Source organism: Osmia lignaria, unplaced genomic scaffold (genome assembly GCF_051020975.1).
Source record: "Osmia lignaria lignaria isolate PbOS001 unplaced genomic scaffold, iyOsmLign1 scaffold0016, whole genome shotgun sequence".
Taxonomy (NCBI): Eukaryota; Metazoa; Arthropoda; class Insecta; order Hymenoptera; family Megachilidae; genus Osmia; species Osmia lignaria.
Genome location: NW_027478168.1, coordinates 12934634 through 12957500, shown reverse-complemented (window position 1 = coordinate 12957500; position 22867 = coordinate 12934634). Strand labels below are relative to the sequence as shown.

The following is a 22867-nucleotide window of genomic DNA, read 5'->3' as shown; positions in this document are numbered from 1 at the left end:
AGTAACACGAAAATTATGGGAATGTCGTGTCTCAATTTTTTCCCCTCTTGAGCTCGTTCCATCGAACGATAAATACAAACATTTTGAAACGAGAGAGGAAAAATTGAATATGCGAAAGGTTGATTCACGCACAGATTCTCTACGTGTTTGCTTCTTTGCTTCTTTTTATTTATTTCTTTTTTTTGCATCGAGCATCAATCACCTTTCGATGGAACCAAAGAAATTGACGACCTCACAGTAGGCGAGATTTCCCGCTGAATTTAAGCATATTATTAAGCGGAGGAAAAGAAAGTAATTAGGATTTCCTTAATAGCGGCGAGCGAACAGGAATAAGCCTAGCACTGAATCCCACGGTACCGCCGCTGGGAAATGTAGTGTTCAGGAAGATCCGTTTATCTAGAGACATCGAATTGCGTTCAAATCCATCTTGAATGCGGCCATTTACTCATAGAGGGTGACAGGCCCGTAGTGACCGGTACGCGTTTCGGGACGATCTCTCCTTAGAATCGGGTTGCTTGAGCAACCCTAAGCGGGTGGTAAACTCCATCTAAGGCTAAACACGACCACGAGACGGATAGCGAACAAGTACCATGAGGGAAAGTTCAAAAGAACTTTGAAGAGAGAGTTCAAGAGTACGTGAAACCGTTCAGAGGTAAACCTGAGAAACCCAAAAGATCGAATGGGGGGATTCATCGTCAACAACGCTGGCTCCCGCTGGTGCGCGATGCCCTGGATGGACCCTCGGGTTCGATTAGCAGGGGCACACCACCTTCGGCGAACGTTCCGGCGAGGTAGTCGTGCACTTTGCCCCTAGTAGAACGTCGCGACGCGTTGACCAAGCTGAATAAGAACACGAACCATCCTCACATGACCTCTCGCAAACGAATACCGTCGAACAACCGACACGCATAACCTGGGACTTGCCATCCCCATCAGAATTATTAGACATACCGCAATCGACCATTAGGACTCCCGAATTTACTCACGAATGGAAAGACATTGACAATATTTACGTGCCATATCCACAGGTCACCGTCAGCCCAACACAGGCTAAAGTCATCCAATGCAAAATAACCATTTCTAAAGTTCCGCTCACCGAGGGCCCTGGTAATATCGCACATTTTATCCCTGCCGATAAAATTCTCACCAGCCGGAACTGCAGAACACTAAAAGCCCTAGGAATGCTCTCTGAAACAAATCTGCTCACCGAAAATCTGACCGAAGGACGCGTAATCGTTACGCAAGCAGAAGAGAGGCGAATCTTTAGCGTTGTAAGCGCCAAATACTTCTTCCAGACTATCGAACAACACCAGATGTCTTATTTACTGCACGCTCTAAAACTAGCAGCAAAAATAGAAGGAGTAAATAATCCTCATCCCAACGAGCGGAGAAACGATGTACAAAGTGGACGCTCAAACATTACAACAACAATTGTCCGAAGCCTTTCACGACGAACCGATCACCGTGACAATATGTACAGGTGAAATACAAACACCGCCAGAGGACCATCGAGAAGATATCATTCGCCACTATCACGAAAGTTTAATAGGAGGTCACAAAGGAGTAACTAAAACATATCGACGTATACGGAACCTTTTCGACCGGCCTAGAATGCATCGAGATGTGGAAGACTACATTCGGTCCTGTAAAAGCTGCCAAGAGCAAAAATTATTACGGATCAAAACACGAGAACCAATGCTCATTACGGATACGCCAGCCAGACCTTTCGATAAAGTAGCATTAGACACCGTCGCGTCGGTCCTCTTCCATTCACGCCAAGTGAAAATAGACACATTCTCACGCTTCAATGTCATCTCTCAAAATTTTGCATGGCCATTCCATTACCGGACATCCGAGCTGAAACCGTAGCAAACGCCTTCTCGCGTTACTTCATCGCAATGTTCGGCGCGCCACGGGCAATCCTCACGGATCGCGGAACGTCGTTTATTAATCAAGTTCTTAAAGGAATAACCAAAACTTTTAATGTTGAACACGTTACCACCTCCGGTTATAGGCCTCAAACAAACGGTTCCCTTGAGCGCAGTCATCATGTACTTATTGAATATGTAACGGGGTCGGTCGGTTCGGTGCGCACGGCGTTGCGCACCGCGGCGGTTTTCCCCGTGCCAGGGTTCGCATGGGAACAGGTCGGTAAATAACGAGTCGGCGTTAGTAGAAAAAAATAAATATTTATTCAGGAAAGAGGGGGCATCTAGCGGCGGCTGCCCTCGCCGGCTGGTCGGGCGGTGCTCTCCTGCCTCGGGAGCTACAATCAAAATGTCGTCTGGTGGTTAGACGCGTGGAGCCAAGCTTAAGCCTAATGTACAGGACTTATGAACTACGGTCGGAACCCGGTCCGTCACAGAAAGTACGCGGCCTTAATTCTAGCGCAGGTCGTAGCCATCGCTACGCGGTCTTACAAGCTAATGGCGCGATGTCGGAGCGCGGAGTGAAAGCGCTGAACGGAGCGCGAACGCAAGAGAGGTAGAGGCGGGATAGGATTGGCCCGGTTGGGCCGACGGTGTTTATTCAATCGCGCTGCGGTGGAGTTGCTGCCCGCTTGCCTCACGCGGCTCGTCTTCTCGTACGCCGAGGTAGAACCGAACAGCGAACGAGTCGACGACCAATCCTGGCCAGCCTGGGTAACGCCACAAAGCTGGACGGAATCGGCTGCCAAAGGCAAATTGCGGTGCCGAGTAAGCTAGCGTTCGGAATCCCCGCGGAAGCACCAGCAGAGATTATGAACGCGCACTAGCTTGGTCACCCCGGGTCAACCACGGGACTGACGAGGCTAGGCGCCTACGGCCGCTGGACCTAGGGGAGCTGCCAGGTCGTAGCGTAGTGCAATGCTACGGCCCGTTGGCCAGAGATCTCTTCGCCAGGTCAGCCATGGCGTCGAGAGCTCTGGTGCTCCGGTCCGGACCTCCGAGGAGGTCCCCTCGGGGCCGAAGCCCCGAGGCAACTCATCGATCCGCGCATCGATCGGTCCTACTTATAGTCTAATTACTCGGGAGTGGGGATGCCGCCGCGGTGGGGGCCCGCGATGCGCGACGCCGATCCGCGGCTGTCGTCGCAAATATCTAAAACATTTTATAGAAAACAAGCATGACTGGAATATTCTTCTTCCTTTCACAACGTATTCGTATAACACCTCGACACATGAGGCAACAAATTTCACGCCTTACGAAGTAGTTTTCGGCCAGCTAGCAAGAGATCCTTTCACTCCGATGACTCGCGAAGAACTCCTGACCTATCCAGCATACATTCAAAATTTGGTACAACGATTAGAAGAAATCCGTCAAATAGCTAGGAAAAATCTGGAACAAAGCAAAAAACGCTCAAAATTACAGTACGATAAGAAAAGTAAAGAAGTCGAATTCTCTCCCAATGATCAAGTTTATGTGTTAAAAAAACCGTGTCTTAGTAAATTTGACCCTCATTATATCGGCCCATTCAAAATCTGTGAAATAGCGGAAAATAACAACGCAATTCTCACGGACGAACAGGGAAGAAAATTCGCAAAACACCTTAACAAATTAAAACTCGCACATTCGAGAAATTTTGAAAACAAATCCGATACCACCTGGAAACCTCCCCCTTTCGACCCCACCTGAACGAAAAAGGTATTTATTTTAGGAAATCCAGTATCCAACTAACAGTTGACCTATACCTATAAACTACTAGATAGGTCAACCGAACCAACATGGGCCCCTGGTACCTGCTACTAAGCATCGCCTCGATCCAATTCGCAACTGCGAACCATATGGAAGGCGACTACTCCGTTACACGACTAAGGAGCAACCCCGGACTATACGCCGAAAAACTAGCCCCAATCCGCACGTTCCGGACAACGTGGAGACTAGTCACAGCCCTGGACGTAACGGAAATTCTAACCAGCCGCCCAGATACCATCTTCGCAGTAAACCGCATGAAGACCATGTGCAAAAGCCAAAACATTACATCGTGCCCCATGGACACCCTGAAAGAAGAATTAGATAGAAAACTCGCGGAGGCAGTACGATACGAAAATTTGTTAGCACACGCGCTCGGAAAGAATGCGGTTAGAGTAAGACGAGCCTCTCTCGGGTTCATCGGTTCGATCAGCAAAATTTTGTTCGGAACACTCGACGAAACCGACGCTGAATATTATAACCGCGAAATCGATAAAATTTATAACGACCAAAAACAAATAACTTCTTTAATTCATAATCAGACTCACGTAATTAAATCCGAATTCCGAAAAGCCTACGATACGCTGAACATTCTATCCAAATTGGCAACCACAATGAATACTAGAATCGAACACGTGCTCTCTAAAACATCAGAAATTAGTAAAAGAGAAGACCAATTAGAATTAGAACTAGCTATGTCCTCCTGGGGAACCCGATTGATCCGTCAAACAGACGAATACGTACTAATGCTATCCACCCTGACTGACGCCGTAATGTTCGCAAAATTGGGAATCCTACATCCGATGATCCTATCACCGGACCAATTAATCACAGCATGCCAAACCATCCAAACTTCTACAAATCTAGAATTCCCGCTCTCAATGGAAGAGTTGAAATCGGAGCAACTTCAGGGCACGACAACAATGAGTGCCGTATACGCAAAAGGAAGAGTAATCATCACGATAGACTTTCCTCTCCTAGAACCCAATTCCTACGAACTATACCACCTATATCCCTGTTCTTCTTTCCAACAACTTAATGCAAATACTTCCACCACTCTGATGATCCAACCACAAACAGACTTCCTTGCAATAGATCAAGCTACTACTATCTTTTTCTCCCCTGACAAATCCTACCTCAAAACCTGCAAAAACCCTAATGGAAGACTCCTCTGTGAAATCACGCTCCCACTCCAAAATTATGAGCAAAGTCATATCTATGAAATTGACCTCATCTTGCGTCCAGAACACCTACAGTGGAAGCAATGCAATGTGAAGGCGGCTCCAGCAAACAACATCCAAATTACGAAGCTGGAGGCTCCCAATACCTGGCTATTTTCAATGCAACACAAAGAAGCAGTCCAAATCAAGTGCAATAAAAGATCGGCCGGTTACGAACAAATCCAGGGTGCAGGAATAATACAGCTGCAAAGCCACTGCAAGGCAACCATCGATCACACCAGAATAATGGCATCCGGAATAAAAACCCAAAAATACAACTACACATTTAAATCTAGTTTCGGCCTCAATATACCGAACCTCATTCCAGATCTAACCCCACACCATATTCAAATTCTGACAAAACTTCAAGAAAACCAGCCAAAATTCACACCTATCAACATAGACCCAGACAACCTCCTAACCTTACAAGAAATAGATAATCAGGCGCAGGATATAGCACAACACCACCGTGCTCTAGCCCACACAGCCTACATCACCTACGGTTCGTTATCAGCCGTAAGCGTCGTTATCACGATAATAATAGCGGCAATAGGATACCGATACTACAGAAAACGAGCCAAGAACGCCAACCAACCCAGGCGTCGCCAGTTCACAACAGAGGACATCAAAATGCAAAACCGACCGACCGTCACCCCAACGACGTGGCCCTCAGATCTGCAGATAGCAGAGTCACCAGAAACGCAACAACAAGATGGAACAACAAATCCCGCCTTTAAAACTAAAACAATCCTTTATTACTAAAACTAAGGAACGGAGAGAAACAAAACACGCACTACGCAAAGGAAAATATATATATATATATATATGATTTATTTCCTTTTAAAAGAAAATTTTATAAGAAAGAAAGAAAAATATAATAATAAGATATATGTTCAGTTCCGCTCCAGGAACAATGGCGCGATGTTCAGGGTCGCCTCCTCATCCCACTCCCAAAGTTCCCGAAGAGTGCGTCGAAAATACGCCCGGTACCACCGGACCGATTGCCGGTAGGCGATGTTGATATTGCCCGGGCGGACATCATGGGTACCATCCTCGCGCTGTAAAAGGGTATCGTAAGAAAAAAAAGAAGAAAAAAAAATATATATATATAATAAATAATAACAAGACCACTCACCCAGGACCGGAACACGGCCTCTTTTGGTAATGACAGATCCATAATAAAATGTAATTCTTTTGGATATTCGGTAAAATATTTTCTCAAAGTAACGACACCGCTCGACCGACCAGTATATATACCACGAAGTCCCCACCGGGTTTGCCAGGAGCATAGCAACGATTAGAGCTACATCGATAATTTTTCAATAGCCACCGCGAAATATCTAATTCAACGTATCAGTAGACACCGCACTCCAAAATTAATCCTTTTATGGTCATGTAGATTTTTCGCTCGGCACCCATTTCAAAATTATCGACTGTCTAGCGTGGGGAGGGGGGAGGGGGGGGGGGCAGTGGCCACTTCCCGCACAAACTTTTTCCACTCGACGGTAAACCGCGACACAAAACTGTACATATCTTCGACACTTTACACACATATTTCTTTTCTTTATATTTCCAACAGCTGCGCACCATTGTATTTTTTTCGGCACCTTTTTACCTTTGTATTTTGAACAGCTAACTTTTATTGTACAAATTTTTCACCATTATATATTCTTTGTGAATGCATGGAAACGTATGTGTGATTGAGCGCATGAGAGTGGCGAACGACGAAAACACCTTACACAAAATACCCTAACGAGAGCATTTTGTGTCTAGCGTGGGGGGTGTTACGTCCCTAGTCATAACCCATTTTCGTCTTTCGCCATTCCAAGGAGGTCTCGCTCTGGAATCCGCGAAACATCAGCGTTTTCCCGCTTAGCGACGCCTGCGATACGAAATCGGAGAACTCGCGGAATGCGATGGCGAAAACCCTTTGCTTGCAGGTTTTCGCAAGCAAAGAGCGTGACCTACTCTCCTTTTGGGAGTATAAGTTATCGATGCAACGCAGGTACGCCAGTTCCATGATAGCGTAAAGCAAAGACCGAAGTTCCGTCCGTTCGTGACCCGCAGTAGATCCGCGTGTAAGGCTACTCGAAACCAGGAAGATCATCGACGAAGTGCTCGGCCGACGGTTCAACACGAGTGTATCGCCGTGGTCTGAGATAACAGACCCATAATTGGACCAAGTCCAGGAGTGCACCCGTGTGCTGTGCAGGACCACCACCAACCGCTTGTATCTCCAAGATCGAGTCGTAGCCACGCGTCGCGAGTCTAGTGTATCGTCCGAACCGCGAAGCAAATGAAAACCGAGACTTCTAGTGTGGATGACCAGCGAGTGATACGAGAGCGAACGAGTGACGCACAACGCCTGAAGTCAGCGAAGGGTATGTAACAACAGAGACAGAATATATAATTGTTGAAGACCCCTATATGCGTGTCTATAATTACTGAAAGCCCCATCCTGTACTCCTATACTACCCGCGAGGAAGGTCAAGGTACGCTTTAGCGTTTCGATCGGCAGAACCCAGAAACATAATAAAACAACCACCCTTAAGGTGGGACGTAATATAGCCATCATTTTGATAAATTTATTTGTTTAAAAAATATATTGAAAAATAATCTATTTGTGTCATTTTTCTCACCCCTTCAGCATGGACGATTACCGATAAAAAAAAATACGTGTTAAATATTTTTTTGAGTTCTATATCATACTCAAAGGGCATCAAAATCGGCGTGTGTCGATTGGGTTATGTCCCTTGTTAGCATGGTTGGCAATTATACAGAGTGTTGGCTGTGTCCATAGTTTAAGCCGCGTACTAATACATATTAATATATATATTTTCGACTGTATTTTTCATCTAGGGCGTACTCATTATAATTTCTTACTGTATTTCTTATCTAGCCCGCACACATTGTAATATTAACGTTACTATTTTCTTTTATATCTTGAGGAAGCTTATTTAGTTAACAATTTCTACTTACTTTATAAACCAGTAGTTTAGCACATTAATGTTTGGATTTTACTCTTTCACCCAGTACCACACGAACCTATAATCCCTAATCTATATACAGGGTGTTCCGTAACTTGTGTAACTCCCGGAAACGGGGGATTGCTGGGGTGATTCTGAACAACATTTTCCTTTACCAAAATGTCGTTTGAAGCTTCGTTTTTGAGTTATTAAAGAAAAACACTGGCCAATCAAAGCGCGCGCCGGGCGCGCGCTGAGCCACGGGAGCGTTGGCTTTCAACGGCGCTCGGTCGTGGTCGTGAACAAATGCATTGGCACAGCGCAGCGTAGGTTAGACGAGTCGCCTAAACGTACGTTAATCGAATTCTTCCCACGATCGGACAAACATCGTGTTACGGCCACCCGCCTAAACGATCGATATTCGAACAATTGAACTCCTCACGACCGGACACCTAAACATCATATTACGACCACCTACTTAAGTATTCGATAAGACGCGTTCTCACGGACATCCCACCTTGTCAATCATCGGCCCCTTCTCCACCACCAACGACATTATAAAAGACCTTACCGGACATAAGCAGAGTCAGTCGGGATCATATTATAAAAATAAAGTGCTAAACCTTTAAAAGTGCGATTCATTTAAAAACCTGTGAACTTTCTACGTGACAGTATCAAGGGAAGAGTACGATAAATGTTACATCGTCTTAAATTAACAACAATGTGAAATCATTCGTTATTCATGAATAACAAATAAACTAATAATTCGTTTAGAAGTAAAGTATTTTATCATTTATGAAAAAAGTATGTTTTTTTTAACAGTACGTTTTCAGGTGGATCAATTTTATCGCACTCTTCTCTTAATACCTACGCTGTGCCAATGCATTTGTTCACGACCACGACCGAGCGCCGTTGAAAGCCAACGCTTCCGTCGCTCTGATTGGCCAGTGTTTTCCTTTAGTAACTCAAAAACGAAGCTTTAAACGACATTTTGGTAAATGAAAATGTTGTTCAGAATCACCCCAGCAACCCCCCGTTTCCGGGAGTTACACAAGTTACGGGACACCCTGTATATAAAGACAAATGTCCTGACTCATCAACGTCCAGCCCAAACCCCTGAACCTAGAAATTCGGGTAGTGTATTCCTCTCATGGCGTAAGCATCCACTAAGAAGGGATTTTTAGAAATTCGACCATTAAGTGTGTAAAAAGGGTTAAAATCTATTTACACGGATTTCTTCAATATCTGTTAGGCCTGATGAGACATCGACTTGGTTTTTGCTTAGGAAGGTCACCCGTACAATTGATTAAAACATAATTCAGGATTTTGTTTTAATCAACCTCTGAAGGCGAAAATCTAGATTCTGGGGTGATGGTAATTATTTGGATTACAGACGGTACCACCGATTTCGATAATTTTTAAATATGTTGTAGAAATCAATATTTTGAACCACTTTTTCCTATATATATAACAGCCGCTCGGCCTTAGTTTTTGCGATATTTCCGAAAAAGTGTCGAAACTATCGCATTGAATTCTGCCTATCCGTGTGCGATGGTGACAACGTACGCGTTAGTATGGGATCGCCGCTTTTCTACTGTTTCTGCATGCAGCAACACGGCGACATATATGTACACACATACATAACGGGTGGGCTTAAAAATCAAATTTAACTAATTTTAATAATTTGGAATCTCAGCGTATGTATTTGGTTGCCTAACGGCGACCAAAATATTACTTTAGCATAATCCAACATAATTCATTGATTAGGTAGATTAGATTAGGTTAGATTAGGCTATATTAGGTTCCCGGCTGCCGTCATAGCTACGATATGTTGAAATCATCAATACACAAGATATATATATCGGTCATCGGTCGTCGTGCTGTTGCCTGCAGACACAGTAGAAAAGCGACGATCGTATACTAAGGGGTACGTTGTCCAGACTACACCCTGTAATTATTTATTTGGTTTTGAATAAAATAATTTCGCTCATTATACTACTTTGCCACTATGTTAACGTCAGTTTGCACTACAATATATTGTCTCCAAGATAATGATAAATACAGCTCATAAGAAATATTTTGAGAAAAATATTTTTTATTATCTGAACGATTACATGTTATTTAAAAATTATGTTAAATTTCACCGGGCATGCTCGCGGCCGTGGCGCTGTCCGCGTCTATAATCTGAAAAATATATATAATAAATATTTTACGTAGTAGAGTAGTATGTCGCGTCCGAACAATTTTTCGAATTTGTCCGCCTCACGTTCCCTTATCAAGCCTTCGGGTTGTAGGAGATTCCTCATGTGAGGGGCGTGGGGAGGGCAGATTACTACTTCATCTTTCTTTTATTTCTCCTTGACTCTGTTGTTACGTTGCGCGTTGCGAGCGCGCAACGTAAAAGAAGAAAATTAAATTATCTTATTTTTGGGCGATGAGAAAGGTATCGCTGCCACCAGTTCTAACCGCGTATGACGTGGAAGCGTCGTCTACGGTCAGAACAAAATTAAAAGACGGAAAATTTAGATAGTGATAATTTCCGTTGGATTCGTCAGCGCTCTGGGTCCCATACGGGCCCCTCCTTGAAACCTTGTGTTGGGGTGCGTGGATTTGAAATGTAAAATGATAAAGGAAATGATACAAAATGGAATTTGAAAGAAATGTTAATGCAATTTAGTGTGCAAAAAGAAAGTAATTTTAATTCAAAAATAACTATTGAAGCTAACAGAAACTGAATTTGAAATAACTATTGTTTGAGTACTAAAATGGTTCTATTTGAATGCTGTTAATTACCATTAAATGAATTCAATTAATAACAATACTGATTTGTACAGGGTGTAAAAAAATTAAATGTCACGACCTATATGGGGTGATTCTACACCTCTGGATCGGTGGAGATCTGTCAAAAAAAGCGACCGCAAAATTGACCTTGACCCCTAATTTCAAGGTCAAACTTTTTTATTGGCTTATCGTATAGTGCTCATCGAGGGGATAAAAAGTCTGAAAGGAACCATGTGCCGGAAATCAACCCTTCTCCTAGAAAAAAGCCGTCAAAGTTTCCATATACCATAATGCATTAAACGTTGAGTCGCCCGGTACCCCTCTCCAGTGATCTTGGCGCGGCAGTCTCGCGTATCACTCGAATTTCATGCTATAGGACAATTCTTGAATTTCAATCACAATGCCAGCATATAGGAAGGGTAAATTCTAAAAGAGCATATTTAAAAAGACAAAATAACTACTATAAGAATGAATTTAATTCACTGAAGTTTTGCACTTCGAATATAAACGCAAGATAAATGTTTATTTTTATCATTTCACAGTTCGTTAACACATCGCAGTTACGCAGTTAATGCATCAGTTAATTATTACGCAAGGGATTGCATCAAACATTCGAATCTCGTGAAATATATCATTATATTGATTATGGTTGCAATTTGCAACAGACAATATAAATGAGTTTTTTTTCGCAGAAGTTTTGCATTTAAAATATAGATGCAAAGGTTGTTGATCGAGGAACAAAAAATCGTATTATTCACTGCACCATTTGTCTTATCTCGGAAATGAGGTTTTTAGTGAACCGGATATAACAAATCAGCTCGTTCTCTCCGAGAGTGATGATAAAATTCTATTAGTTCTAGAAATCATTTTATTTATAATGTGCGTAAATCCAAGATTGAAAGCATCGGCTCCGCATAGTAACAGGTCGTGATCCCAGCTTCCCCACTAAGCATTTTATTTTCTCGTTCTTCCACTTTTTTTTGCTGCTGCTTGTTTCCTTTCTCTGTTCCTTCCGTTCTTGCTTTCTCTGTTTCCTACTTCCTTCTTTCTTAGTTCCGTCTTTCCTTCCTTCGTTCGTTCCTTCAGTCCATCCTTCTTCCTCTCTGCCGCTCTTTGTTTCTGTCCTTTTTTCTTTATGCCTCGAGGTCGAGCGTCATAAAAAGTATCGGATCAGCATTACACGTGAATTGGTGTAGGTTCTATCCGAACGGCCACTCGGTTGTTGAACTTATAGATGTGGCGTTCACCCCATCTCTATTTTTCTCCCTGGTTTCCTTATTTCCTTTCTTTCTTTCCTCTGTAGTTTTTATGATTTCAATAGGAAACCCCTCCATCTCGCACGGTTAATCAAGGAAGATTCACCGTTAATGTCTGGGCAGGCATCATTGGCAACCATATTATCGGCCCGATCTATTTGCCGACACGGTTAACCAGTGCAACATATCTTCAATTTCTAAGATCAAAACTCTTGAGTGAACTGCGGCACATCATTCCGCGAAATCAACGTAATTCAACTTACTTTATGCACGATGGTGCTCCACCGCACTCCAGCCGAATGGTGCAACAATTTCTAAATGAAATGTTTGGATCGCGATGGATAGGACGAAGACCTGCTCCCCATGTGTGGCCTCCCCGTTCACCGGATTTGACACCGCTGGATTTCTTCCTCTGGGGAGCCGTGAAAGACATTGTTTATCGCTCAGGTGGAGAAATTACATCGGTCCCACAATTGAAACGACGGATTGAATTTGCATTCAACCAAATTAAATCAACTCGTAACATCGGTGAGAAAATAACAAGAAATATGGAGCAGCGTGTGCGTGCATGTTTGTGCAACCGTGGTGGTCACATCGAAACGAGGACGCAGGCACGGCTTCTGCGAACGATTCGTTACAACGGTGCAATCCTTTGGGTACGCAGAAGAAATAGAAGACAACAGCATTAAGTAAGTGTGTTTAAAATAGAATATTATAAGTAAAAAATATTTTTTATGTGTGAGAAAAAGTCTAACCATCTTAAAACTTTTACAGCGCCTTTTGCAGAACTTTTACAGAACGAGCCAGAGCAGCTTTCATTCTAACGGTAGCTACACTGAATGATTCATTTCGTAAGTAGAACATAATATAGTAGTAAAAAGTTGTTCTTTCCATATTTAATTACTTTTAATTTTAGGTGACGATAACACATCCCCGCTGAGGCTTCTATTTCTTCTGCGCACACAAAGGATTGGCGAATCGCACGCAGAAGACGTGCCTGCGTGCCGGCTTCGATGTCACCACCACGGTTGCACAAACATGCACGCACACGCTGCTCGATATTTCTTCATATCTTTTCCCCGATGTTGCGAGTTAATTTAATTTGGTTGAATGCATATTCAATCCGTCGTTTCAATTGTGGGACCGATATAATTTCTCCACCTGAGCGATAAACAATGTCTTTCACAGCTCCTCAGAGGAAAAAATCCAGCGGTGTCAAATCCGGTGAACGGGGAGTTCACACATGGGAAGCAGGTCTTCGTCCTATCCACCGCGATCCAAACATTTGATTTAGAAATTGTTGCACCATTCGGCTGGAGTGCGGTGGTGCACCATCGTGCATAAAGTAGATTGAATTACGTTGATTTCGCGGAATGATGTGCCGCAGTTCACTCAAGAGTTTCGATCTTAGAAATTGAAGATATGTTGCACTGGTTAACCGTGTCGGCAAATAGATCGGGCCGATAATATGGTTGCCAATGATGCCTGCCCAGACATTTTAACGGTGAATCTTCCTTGATTAAATTGTTCCATCATCGCATGGGGGTTGCAGTACGCCCAAATCCTTGCATTCTGCCGATTCAGGATGTTGCTACTCGAAAAGCTGCTCTCATCCGTGAATAGGACACGTTCCAAAAAGCGTGGATCGTGTCGCAGTTTATGTAACATCCAGTTACAAAATTCTCGCCGTGTGGCATAATCATTAGGGCGTAGGGCTTGGACACGTCGAATTTTATATGGTCGCAGACCTTCTTCGCGTATTATACGCTGCACTGTCATGTGCGAGATTCCTACTCTTCTCGCCATGCTCCGTAACCCTATCAGTGGATAAGCTCTTGCGAGAGCAATATCTTTTTCTTCTTTCTGCCAATGCACTCGAGGTCGACCTGCTCCGTTACGTCTTGTAGTAAGCTGCATCACGATTTCCTGCTCCCCGAATTGATAATCCAGTCGCGCAAAATCTCGTCTATCAGGAATTTCGTTGAGGTGTAATCGTCTTCCATTGTTCCGCACTAAGTCATCTTACGAGCTAAAGTAATTTCGTCCCGCTTCGTCAATAGCACACCCGTCCGTCAACAGATAATTAAATTATTTTAATTAAATTATTGTATCATATATTATTATTTTTTATATTATTTTATGTTATATACTATTATTTTTTATATTATTTTATGTTATATATTACTAGTTTTTATATTATCTTATGTTATATATTATTATTTTTTATATTATCTTATATTATATATTATTATTTTTTATATTATCTTATGTTATATATTATTATTTTTTATATTATTATTTTATATAATTCTTTTCTACTATATTTTTATTATCTATTATATTATTTTTATTATTAGCTGTGTCATTCTATATTATATTACGAATGTTTCTATTAAATTCATTTTTATTTTCTTTTACACGCAGTCGTTATTTTGTCTTAGAATTTACCCTTCCTATATGCTGGCATTGTGATTGAAATTCAAGAATTGTCCTATAGCATGAAATTCGAGTGATACGCGAGACTGCCGCGCCAAGATCACTGGAGAGGGGTACCGGGCGACTCAACGTTTAATGCATTATGGTATATGGAAACTTTGACGGCTTTTTTTTAGGAGAAGGGTTGATTTCCGGCACATGGTTCCTTTCAGACTTTTTATCCCCTCGATGAGCACTATACGATAAGCCAATAAAAAAGTTTGACCTTGAAATTAGGGGTGAAGGTCAATTTTGCGGTCGCTTTCTTTGACAGATCTCCACCGATCCAGAGGTGTAGAATCACCCCATATAGGTCGTGACATTTAATTTTTTTACACCCTGTACAAGGGTAAAGATGCTTAACTTATTGTTTGATATTAATATAAATGAGATCGGAAAAGATGTTTGACCTTTGGTTTACAATGAGAGCTTCTATTATAATTATTAACCGTACGTGGAATGTGAAAATTATATGTTTAACGTAGTACGACTGCCTCGACCGGATATAATGGAAAATCAAATTTTTAGGCGGTTTCTATCCGCAAGGAAACGACCTGAACGAAGAGACTCTTACAACCCCCGGAAGGGCTTTACAGGTTGTCCCTGATAACGTATTCGTAGTCGAAACAATCGTCACTCACACAAAAGAACAGGCTTACCGTGAAACTGTAGAGTTTAATACAACATAAAATCGCTGTGTAGTTCGCTGTTTAATCGTGGAAAATCGCTGTTGAATCTGTAACACCAAGAAAGTTGAGAGACTGGTGCCGCACTAACACGTGTCGCGCACCCGGTTGTCGTTTATTGCAAAATTAAGTAGACGAGTCACAAGACGATTACGATTTTTCGGAAAATAGTATAATAAACGCGAGTGAATTTAATACGAAAATTACACGAGCAAACGGGTTAAAAGAAAGAGAAAAGATAGAAGTTTAATAGTGTGAAAAGAATTTAACGTGCGCGTCTCTGAGTCTTTGCCGCGTATCCGGAATTTCACTCTCGCGACACTCTGCCTAATTCGTAGGACTTGCCGCGCAGCTAAATTACAACGAAGTACAAACGACAACTCTATCTCTAGACGCACGGGCTCCCGTCACGACTTACTCGATTGTTCGACGAAGAGTGATCAGAATCGATCGGGATCCTAGCCGGAAGGGCCCGTCGCGAGGACGATGTCCTGCGTGGGGACATTTCGGCAAATCACAGCGCGTAACGACGACGTCGCGTGCGTTACTATTGGTCGAGCCCGCGTGCCAGCTAAATTCCTCCAGATCATGTTTTCTCTCTTTCTTGGTGTTCCTTCTCTGTCTAACGGCTTTTCGATGTTTCTACGCCATAGAATTTCTGGATTGTTCCACGCTTTCGATAATTTCGTATCTTAGACAACAACGATGCGAATATCTATTAATTAGTTAAATCAGACCTATTAAAAAATAAATTCGCAGATAATTATAACATCTGTAGTACTATTGCGTATGAATAACGGAACCGGTGATCACAAGGTTTCTTAATTAACAGTTGACTTGTCGATAATCATTTTGTTCGTAAGAAATCGATCAATGATATGAATTGCGCTGGTACGCTCGATATAAAGGCATTCGGTGTTCGATTGCAATTGTTCAATTGCGACAGTTTTCCATTATTAATCGAATATTCGTTATTACATTTGCGACGTAGTTGGTTCGAGAACGTTCTCGCCATTTAAAATTGCCGTTAGGTTTTCGGTTTCAGGCAAATTCTCGGAATTCGATACAAAGACCTTTATTGCCCCGTACGACCCTTTGCCTCTAAACAGTCCTCGAACGCTTTCTAACGTTTGCCTGCAAGGGTTCTCATTCCTCGCTCTCGCATTCATACAAATATTCAACAAACTAGATTACTTTGCGTTCTCATTCCAGCAGTCTATTCACACACGCGATCGGGTTAGGGACCGACTGGGTTAGAGACAAAAATACTATTACGATAGAAAAATACGTCCAATTAATTATGAAACAGGAGAAGAAGTAATGCTTTTAAATCCACCAAGAAGAAGTAAATTACAGAAAGAATATACTGGGCCATACACTGTTTTAAGAAACATAGGGAAAAATAACATAGAATTGCAGATAGGTCCCGAAAAGACTAGGATAGTACACAAAGATCGACTAAAGAGGGCCTATCGACCAGTCTACAGCGCGGATCAAAAATAAAAGTCGATACAACAATCTATGTAATTTTCGGAACATACGCATGCGCAGATACAGAATTTTACACCTACCGCCATATTGCGCATAGAACGCTAAAAGCAAAGCACGAGAAAAGAGACGCTACTGAAATTTTTATTAAAATAATATAAAAAAAAAAAAGGAAAAAGTTAGAAAAAGATGGATCTGAACGCGGTAGAACATATTTTAAATATAAACTTATACAAGAAAGTAAAACTTTTTCTTTTTATTGTAGTTTGAAGAAATTGGGCAATATATCTTGGACGCTGTCTGTATCCGCGACATCGGCCCAGTTTTCAATAACAATTTGGCGCACAGAATTGGCCGAACATGTATCGACTGTGCATTTAAAATGGTCCCGGAAGCGAAGGAGATGTGGCTCTTTATGGGATGGCACAACCATGTATCCAAAAATACAGATATCGACTATATCCACTGCATAATATGCAGGATGAGACCAGCAACCTCCTGCACTAGCTGCAGAAGTAGACTACTCGCAGCCGATAATGAACATAAGGAAACCTTTCGTGAAGGATTTATTTTGCCGACTCTAGACCCTAACATTTTTCCGTTAAAGGATGTTGTTGTGCAAAATGAAGAGTACAGAGTTATTACTAATAGTTAATATTAATCCATGTTTTCTTTCTTTTGTAAAATACCTTATTCATTTAAATATATATATATAATTATTTTTGTTCTATAAACGAGTGAATTTATTCATTTCGAATCCTACGAATTATTTTCATTTCGTCCGATCTATTAATGCGCAGAATCGCAAGTCCGCCATGTTAACATAAAAAAGATAGAAAGAGATAGAAACAAAGAGCAACAAAGAGAGCTATAGAAAGTGTAAAGTCGCGGAGTTCTCTCTCTCACTGAGTCCTCGGCGTACTTTATGACATTTGATCTACGTTGTCAGGTAGATAGAGGTTTTCACTTACCTTTCGCTGGGTTGATAGAACCTATCTACGGACGGAACCTGGGGTGGTGTGTCGTCCAAGTGTTGGAGCGGTAGGGTAGATGTTCGAGTGAAGATCACGCACTTTCGATCACAATGAATGTTTATTCGTTACTGGTACAGTCTTTCGATTCGTTAGCGTTTTACAATTGAAGGTTACGGAGCCTTGCTCTGTCGAAGTACGGTGCTTCGTAGCAGAGTTATATAGGTTAGACTTATTTAATTAATCGAGTTACCGGAATCTTGCTCTGTCGAAGCACTGAGCTTTCGTAGCAGAGTCGTGTAGATTCTTGAGGATCGAACTCGGAACGGTACTTCGCGGATTATATTCGCGGATTTTTGTACTTGTACTTGAATTTCGAACTGCGCCTATGAGAACTTCTTACGAGAACTATTGGTAAAATTGACTGTGTGCGGGCGGGCCCGGTCGCGTTATTTTATATTGATAAATGAGGTCGACATTTGATTTGGCAATTCGGGTGAACCACCTCGTTCGGATCGTCAGCGTTCTCGCCGTACGACGACCCGGCTGAGTTCCTCACTCAGAATTTGCAGAACGATGAATTTGGATGGTGCAACAGAAGTTTAAAGAATTTGGTTGATGAAATAGAAGTTCCAAGAATGCGTTGCAGGACGTGACAATACATATGTTGTACTGATTTGAATTGTGAAATCAATTACAAAATTAAGGAAACTTATGTTTATTTATATGCATATAGAATGCGTCACAGGACGCGACAAAAGCAACGCTACGCACGCACCGCTATATTCAATTTACAAAGTGCAAGAATGGTACGACGCGCAGGACGCCGAGAGCGATTTAAAAGATTGAGAAGAGCATTAAAACAATTCAGAGAGGTAGAATTATACTCTTAATAATTTATTTCATTTGTTTCGTATAAAATTTCAAAGATGCCAACACGAGATAATATAAAAGAAGAAATAAAATCACCGCAACCACCACCACCACCACCACGATGGAGGTTAGTCGTGATCGACATACCAGAATTCGACTGGCAAGCATATAGACGTTTACAAAAAGAGGACCCTAGAAGTAAACATGGAAAAGTTATTCGCTACTTTGGAATCCTAGCAGCATCCCCAAGGAACAGCGAAGAAAAATGCCGCTGCGCCCGTTGCATCCTTAGAAGATGCAATCACAGTCTCTTGAGGACAAGAGACAAACGCACGGGGGAAGCTGTAACGACCCGCTAAGAAGACCCAGCACTTTTTTCATTTCATTTTTATTATTATAATATATTTTTAGTTCAAATTTTGTACGAAATGGTTAATTTAATTTAATTTTTTTATATTTAGTTAAGTTTATTAAAAAAAGGTATTTAGTTTAATTTGTATTCTTCTTACAATAAATAATTTTCATTGATCGATAACATAGTCTAATTGAATAAGTCGATAAGCGTTTAGTCGGTAAGTCGGTCGGTAAGTCGATTATCGATAAATGATCGACAAACAAATGCATACGCGCCAGCGCAACCCCGATGATCTCGCGGTGGGGTGAGACTCTAGAGTAGGGTGATCGCGTAGACTAAGGAGCAGGGGTGCTCGGCCGTCACGTGATGGGGAATTCCAGAAATCTAGAGGAACCCTATAATGAAAAAAAGCGCCAAGTCAGCAGAATCTGACTATAAATAGAGACGTTCCACGCAGAGTCAGATCAGATCTTCCCTGACTTCGGTCAGATGCAGACAATATTCTGGAAGTAGAGGAAAAGCTTGCGCTGAATTGCTTAGGCAACTATAGAGCGCGAGATTAGCTCTGTCCTTCTCTTTCAGTGGTGACGTACGAGAGTTCGGATCTGTGGACACCCTACTCATGGTACGCAACGTGTTGAACACGTGCTAATACTGAGTCACACGCTCAAGTGTAAAGAGCTAGCGAGGAGCGGAGCTCCTTGAGCAGGCCTGTACTAGCATAGCTCTGGCTAGACCAGAAACCGATTGCGACCTGTAGGTAAAGTCCGCTCGTGTCTGAAGGTATCGTACAAGCCACTAGAATATAGTTTTCCAGTACTTAGTGTAGATTGGCAAATTGTACAGAGTGTTGGCTGTATTCGAAGATTAAGTCGCGTTATTATTACTTATTATTGCTTACTAACTACTAATCATATATTTTCCACTGTATTTCACTATCCAGGGCGTACCTATTATAATTTCTTGTTGTATTTCATATTCTAGCCGTACCTATTGTTATACTTTATAGTTAATTTACTTACTTCAATAAAAATAATTTTAGTTTGATACATTAATGTTGGATTTCACTCCTTAACCGCACACCACACGAACCTATAATCCCAAATTTCGTTCATACGAGTCGCCTTCTTGGGGAACCGCTCTCCCTATACGTCGGTGCAGTGACGTACCTGTCAGTGGGGCGTTACAATACCTCTCCTCGGTCGAAGCCGAGTTTTTCTATCACAAGTTTCTGTTACTACGCAGTTGAGCACGACGATAGTTTCAAGGAGGGGTTTTAACTAAGAAAAGAATTGAGAAGTATGCGAAGAATGAAAGGATAGAAAAGACAAAAGGAGAATAATTATAAGCTCAAACTTTTCCCTGTGCATTTCCCACATGAAGAAGTCTCTTACAACCCGAAGGCTTGATGGGAAAGCACAGAGTCAAGGAGAAATTAAAGAAAGGTGAAGTAGTAATTCGTCCTCCCCACGCCCCTTACACAAGGAGATTCCTACAACCCGAAGGCTTGATAAGGGAACGTGAGGCGGACAAACTCATAAAATTTCTCCGGACGTGACACTGTGCTTTCCCGTCAAGCCTTCGGGTTGTACGAGACTTCTTCATGTGGGAAATGCACTGGGAAGAGTTTGAGTTTATAATTATTCTACTTTTGTCTTTTCTATCCTTTCATTCTTCTCATACTTCTGAATTCTTCTCTTAGTTAATACCCCTCCTTGAAACTATCGTCGTGCTCAACTGCGTAGTAACAGAAACTCGTGATAGAAACACTCTGTTTCAACCAAGGAGAGGTATTGTAAACAGCGTTCGCTGCGCGGTTAGCCAGTGCTTCGCATTGTAGGGGACTACTCAGGCTAACTGCGCAAAAGCGTAAAGATTAATTTATTTCTGAAATTAACACCGATACTCTCCTCTTTTTCACGCGTGGGCGCCAGTCAGTCCCTAACCCGATCGCGTGTATGAATTGTGTGCAGGAATGAGAACGCGAAGTAATCTAGCGTGTTGAATATTTGTATGAATGCGAGAGCAAGGAATGAGCACCCTTGCAAGCAAACGTTAGCAAGCGTTCGAGGACTGTTTAGAGGCGAAAGGGCGTACGGGGCAATAAATGTCTTTGTATCGAATTCCGAGAATTTGCCTGAAACCGAAAACCTAACGGTAATTTTCGAATGGCGAGAATGTTCTCGAAGCAACTATGTCGCAAATGTAATAACGAATATTCAATTAATAAGGGAAAACTGTCGTTATTGAAAAATTGCAATCGAACATCGAATGCCTTGCAACGAGCGTACCAGCGCAATTCGTATTGTTAATCGATTTCTTTACGAACAAAATGATTATGGAAAAGCCAATTGTTAACTAGGGAACCTCGCGATAACCGGTCCATTATTTAAACGTAATAGTACAACAGACATAGTTTATGTTCATAATTATCTGCATATTTATTGTTCAGTAAGACTGATTCAAACTGTTAACAGATATTCGCATCGTTGCTAGCTAATATGCGAAATTATCGAAAGTATGGAACATTCCAGAAATTCTACGGCGTAGAAACACCGAAAAGCCGTTAGACAGAGAAAGAACACCAAGAAAGAGAGAAAGCATGATCTAGAGGAATTTAGCTGGCACGCGCTTTCGACCAACAGAAACGCACGCGACGCCGTCGTTACGCGCTGTGATTCGCCGAAATTTCCTCACGCAGGACATCGTCCTCGTGACGGGCCCTTCCGCCTAGGATCGCGATCGATTCTGATCACTCTTCGTCGAACAATCGAGTAAGTCGTGACGGGAGCCCGTGCGTCTAGAGATAGAGTTGTCGATTGTATTTCGTTGTAATTTAGCTGCGCGGCAAGTCCTACGAATTAGGCGGTGTGTCGTGAAGGTGAAATTCCGAATACGCGGCAAAGACTCAGAGACGCGCACGTTAAATTCATTTCACACTATTAAAATTCTGTCTTTTCTCTTTCTTTTAATCCGTTTGATCGCGTAATTTCCGAATTAAATTCAATCGCGTTTATTATTCCATTTTTCGAAAATTGTAATCGTCTTGTGATACGTCTATCTAATTTTTGCAATAAACGACAACCGGGTGCGCGAGAAGTGTTAGTGCGACACCAGCCTCTCATCTTTCTTGGTGTTCCAGATTAACCAGCGATTATTCAGCGATAACATAACGAACTTCAGAGCGATTTTTATCGTATATTATATTCTACAGTTTCACGGTAAGCCTGTTCAGTACTAATTTGTCGAGCACGGCATTATTATTCAGTTCGACGAGGCAAAACGGGCGATCTATTAAACCCTTTTGGGGTTGTAAGAGTCTCTTCATCTTAGATCGTCTCGTTTCCACATTCAGGTACCGATCATAGTTCATTTCGTTATCTTAGTATTCCGAATTTTGAATCATCGCGAGTTTGTGTGTGACGATTGCTTCGACTACGATACTTTACCAGGAACGACCTGTAAAGCCCTTTCGGGGGTTGTAAGAGTCTCTTCGTTCAGGTCGTTACCTCGCGGATAGAAACCGCCAAAAACCTTAAATTTCTATTATATTTGGTCGAGGTAGTCGTCCTTCATTAAGAACATATAATTTTTACATTTCAAATCCGGTTAATGTTATATTAGAAGGTCCCATTGTAAACCAAAGGCTAAACATCTTTTCCGATTTCATTTATATTTATATCAAACAATAGGTTAAGCATCTTTACCCGTGTAAAACCAGTATTGTTATTAATTGAATTCATTTAATAGTATTTAACAGTATTCAAGTAGAATCATTTCAGTACTCAACAATAGTTATTTCAAATTCAGTTTCTGTTAGCTTCAATAATTATTTTGAATTAAAATTACTTTCTTTTTGCACACTAAACTGTATCAATATTTCTTTCAAATTCCATTCCATTTCCTTTATCATTCTATATTTCAAATCCACGCACCCCAACACAAGATTTCAAGGAGGGACCCGTATGGGACCCAGAACACTGACGAACCCAACGGAAATAATCACTATCTAAATTTCCGTCTTTTAATTTGTTCTGACCGTAGAGGACGCTTCCGCGTCATACGCGGTCAGAACTGGTGGCAGCGATACCTCTCTCATCGCCCAAAAATAAGAGGAATTTTCTA

The 22867-nt window shown here is 41.9% G+C and overlaps 1 protein-coding gene and 1 pseudogene across 1 annotated transcript; one reads left to right on the top strand and one right to left on the bottom strand.

Annotated features, from left to right (window-relative positions):
- Nucleotides 1-127, bottom strand: part of LOC143306667 (large subunit ribosomal RNA) — a 3831-nt pseudogene extending 3704 nt beyond the window's left edge.
- Nucleotides 128-2489: 2362 nt separating this feature from the next.
- Nucleotides 2490-5653, top strand: LOC143306631 (uncharacterized). The gene has a single exon (XM_076693078.1). The coding sequence runs from the start codon at nt 3704-3706 to the stop codon at nt 5651-5653; it is 1950 nt and encodes a 649-aa protein (XP_076549193.1). The 5' UTR covers nt 2490-3703.
- The last annotated feature ends 17214 nt before the right edge of the window (nt 5654-22867 follow it).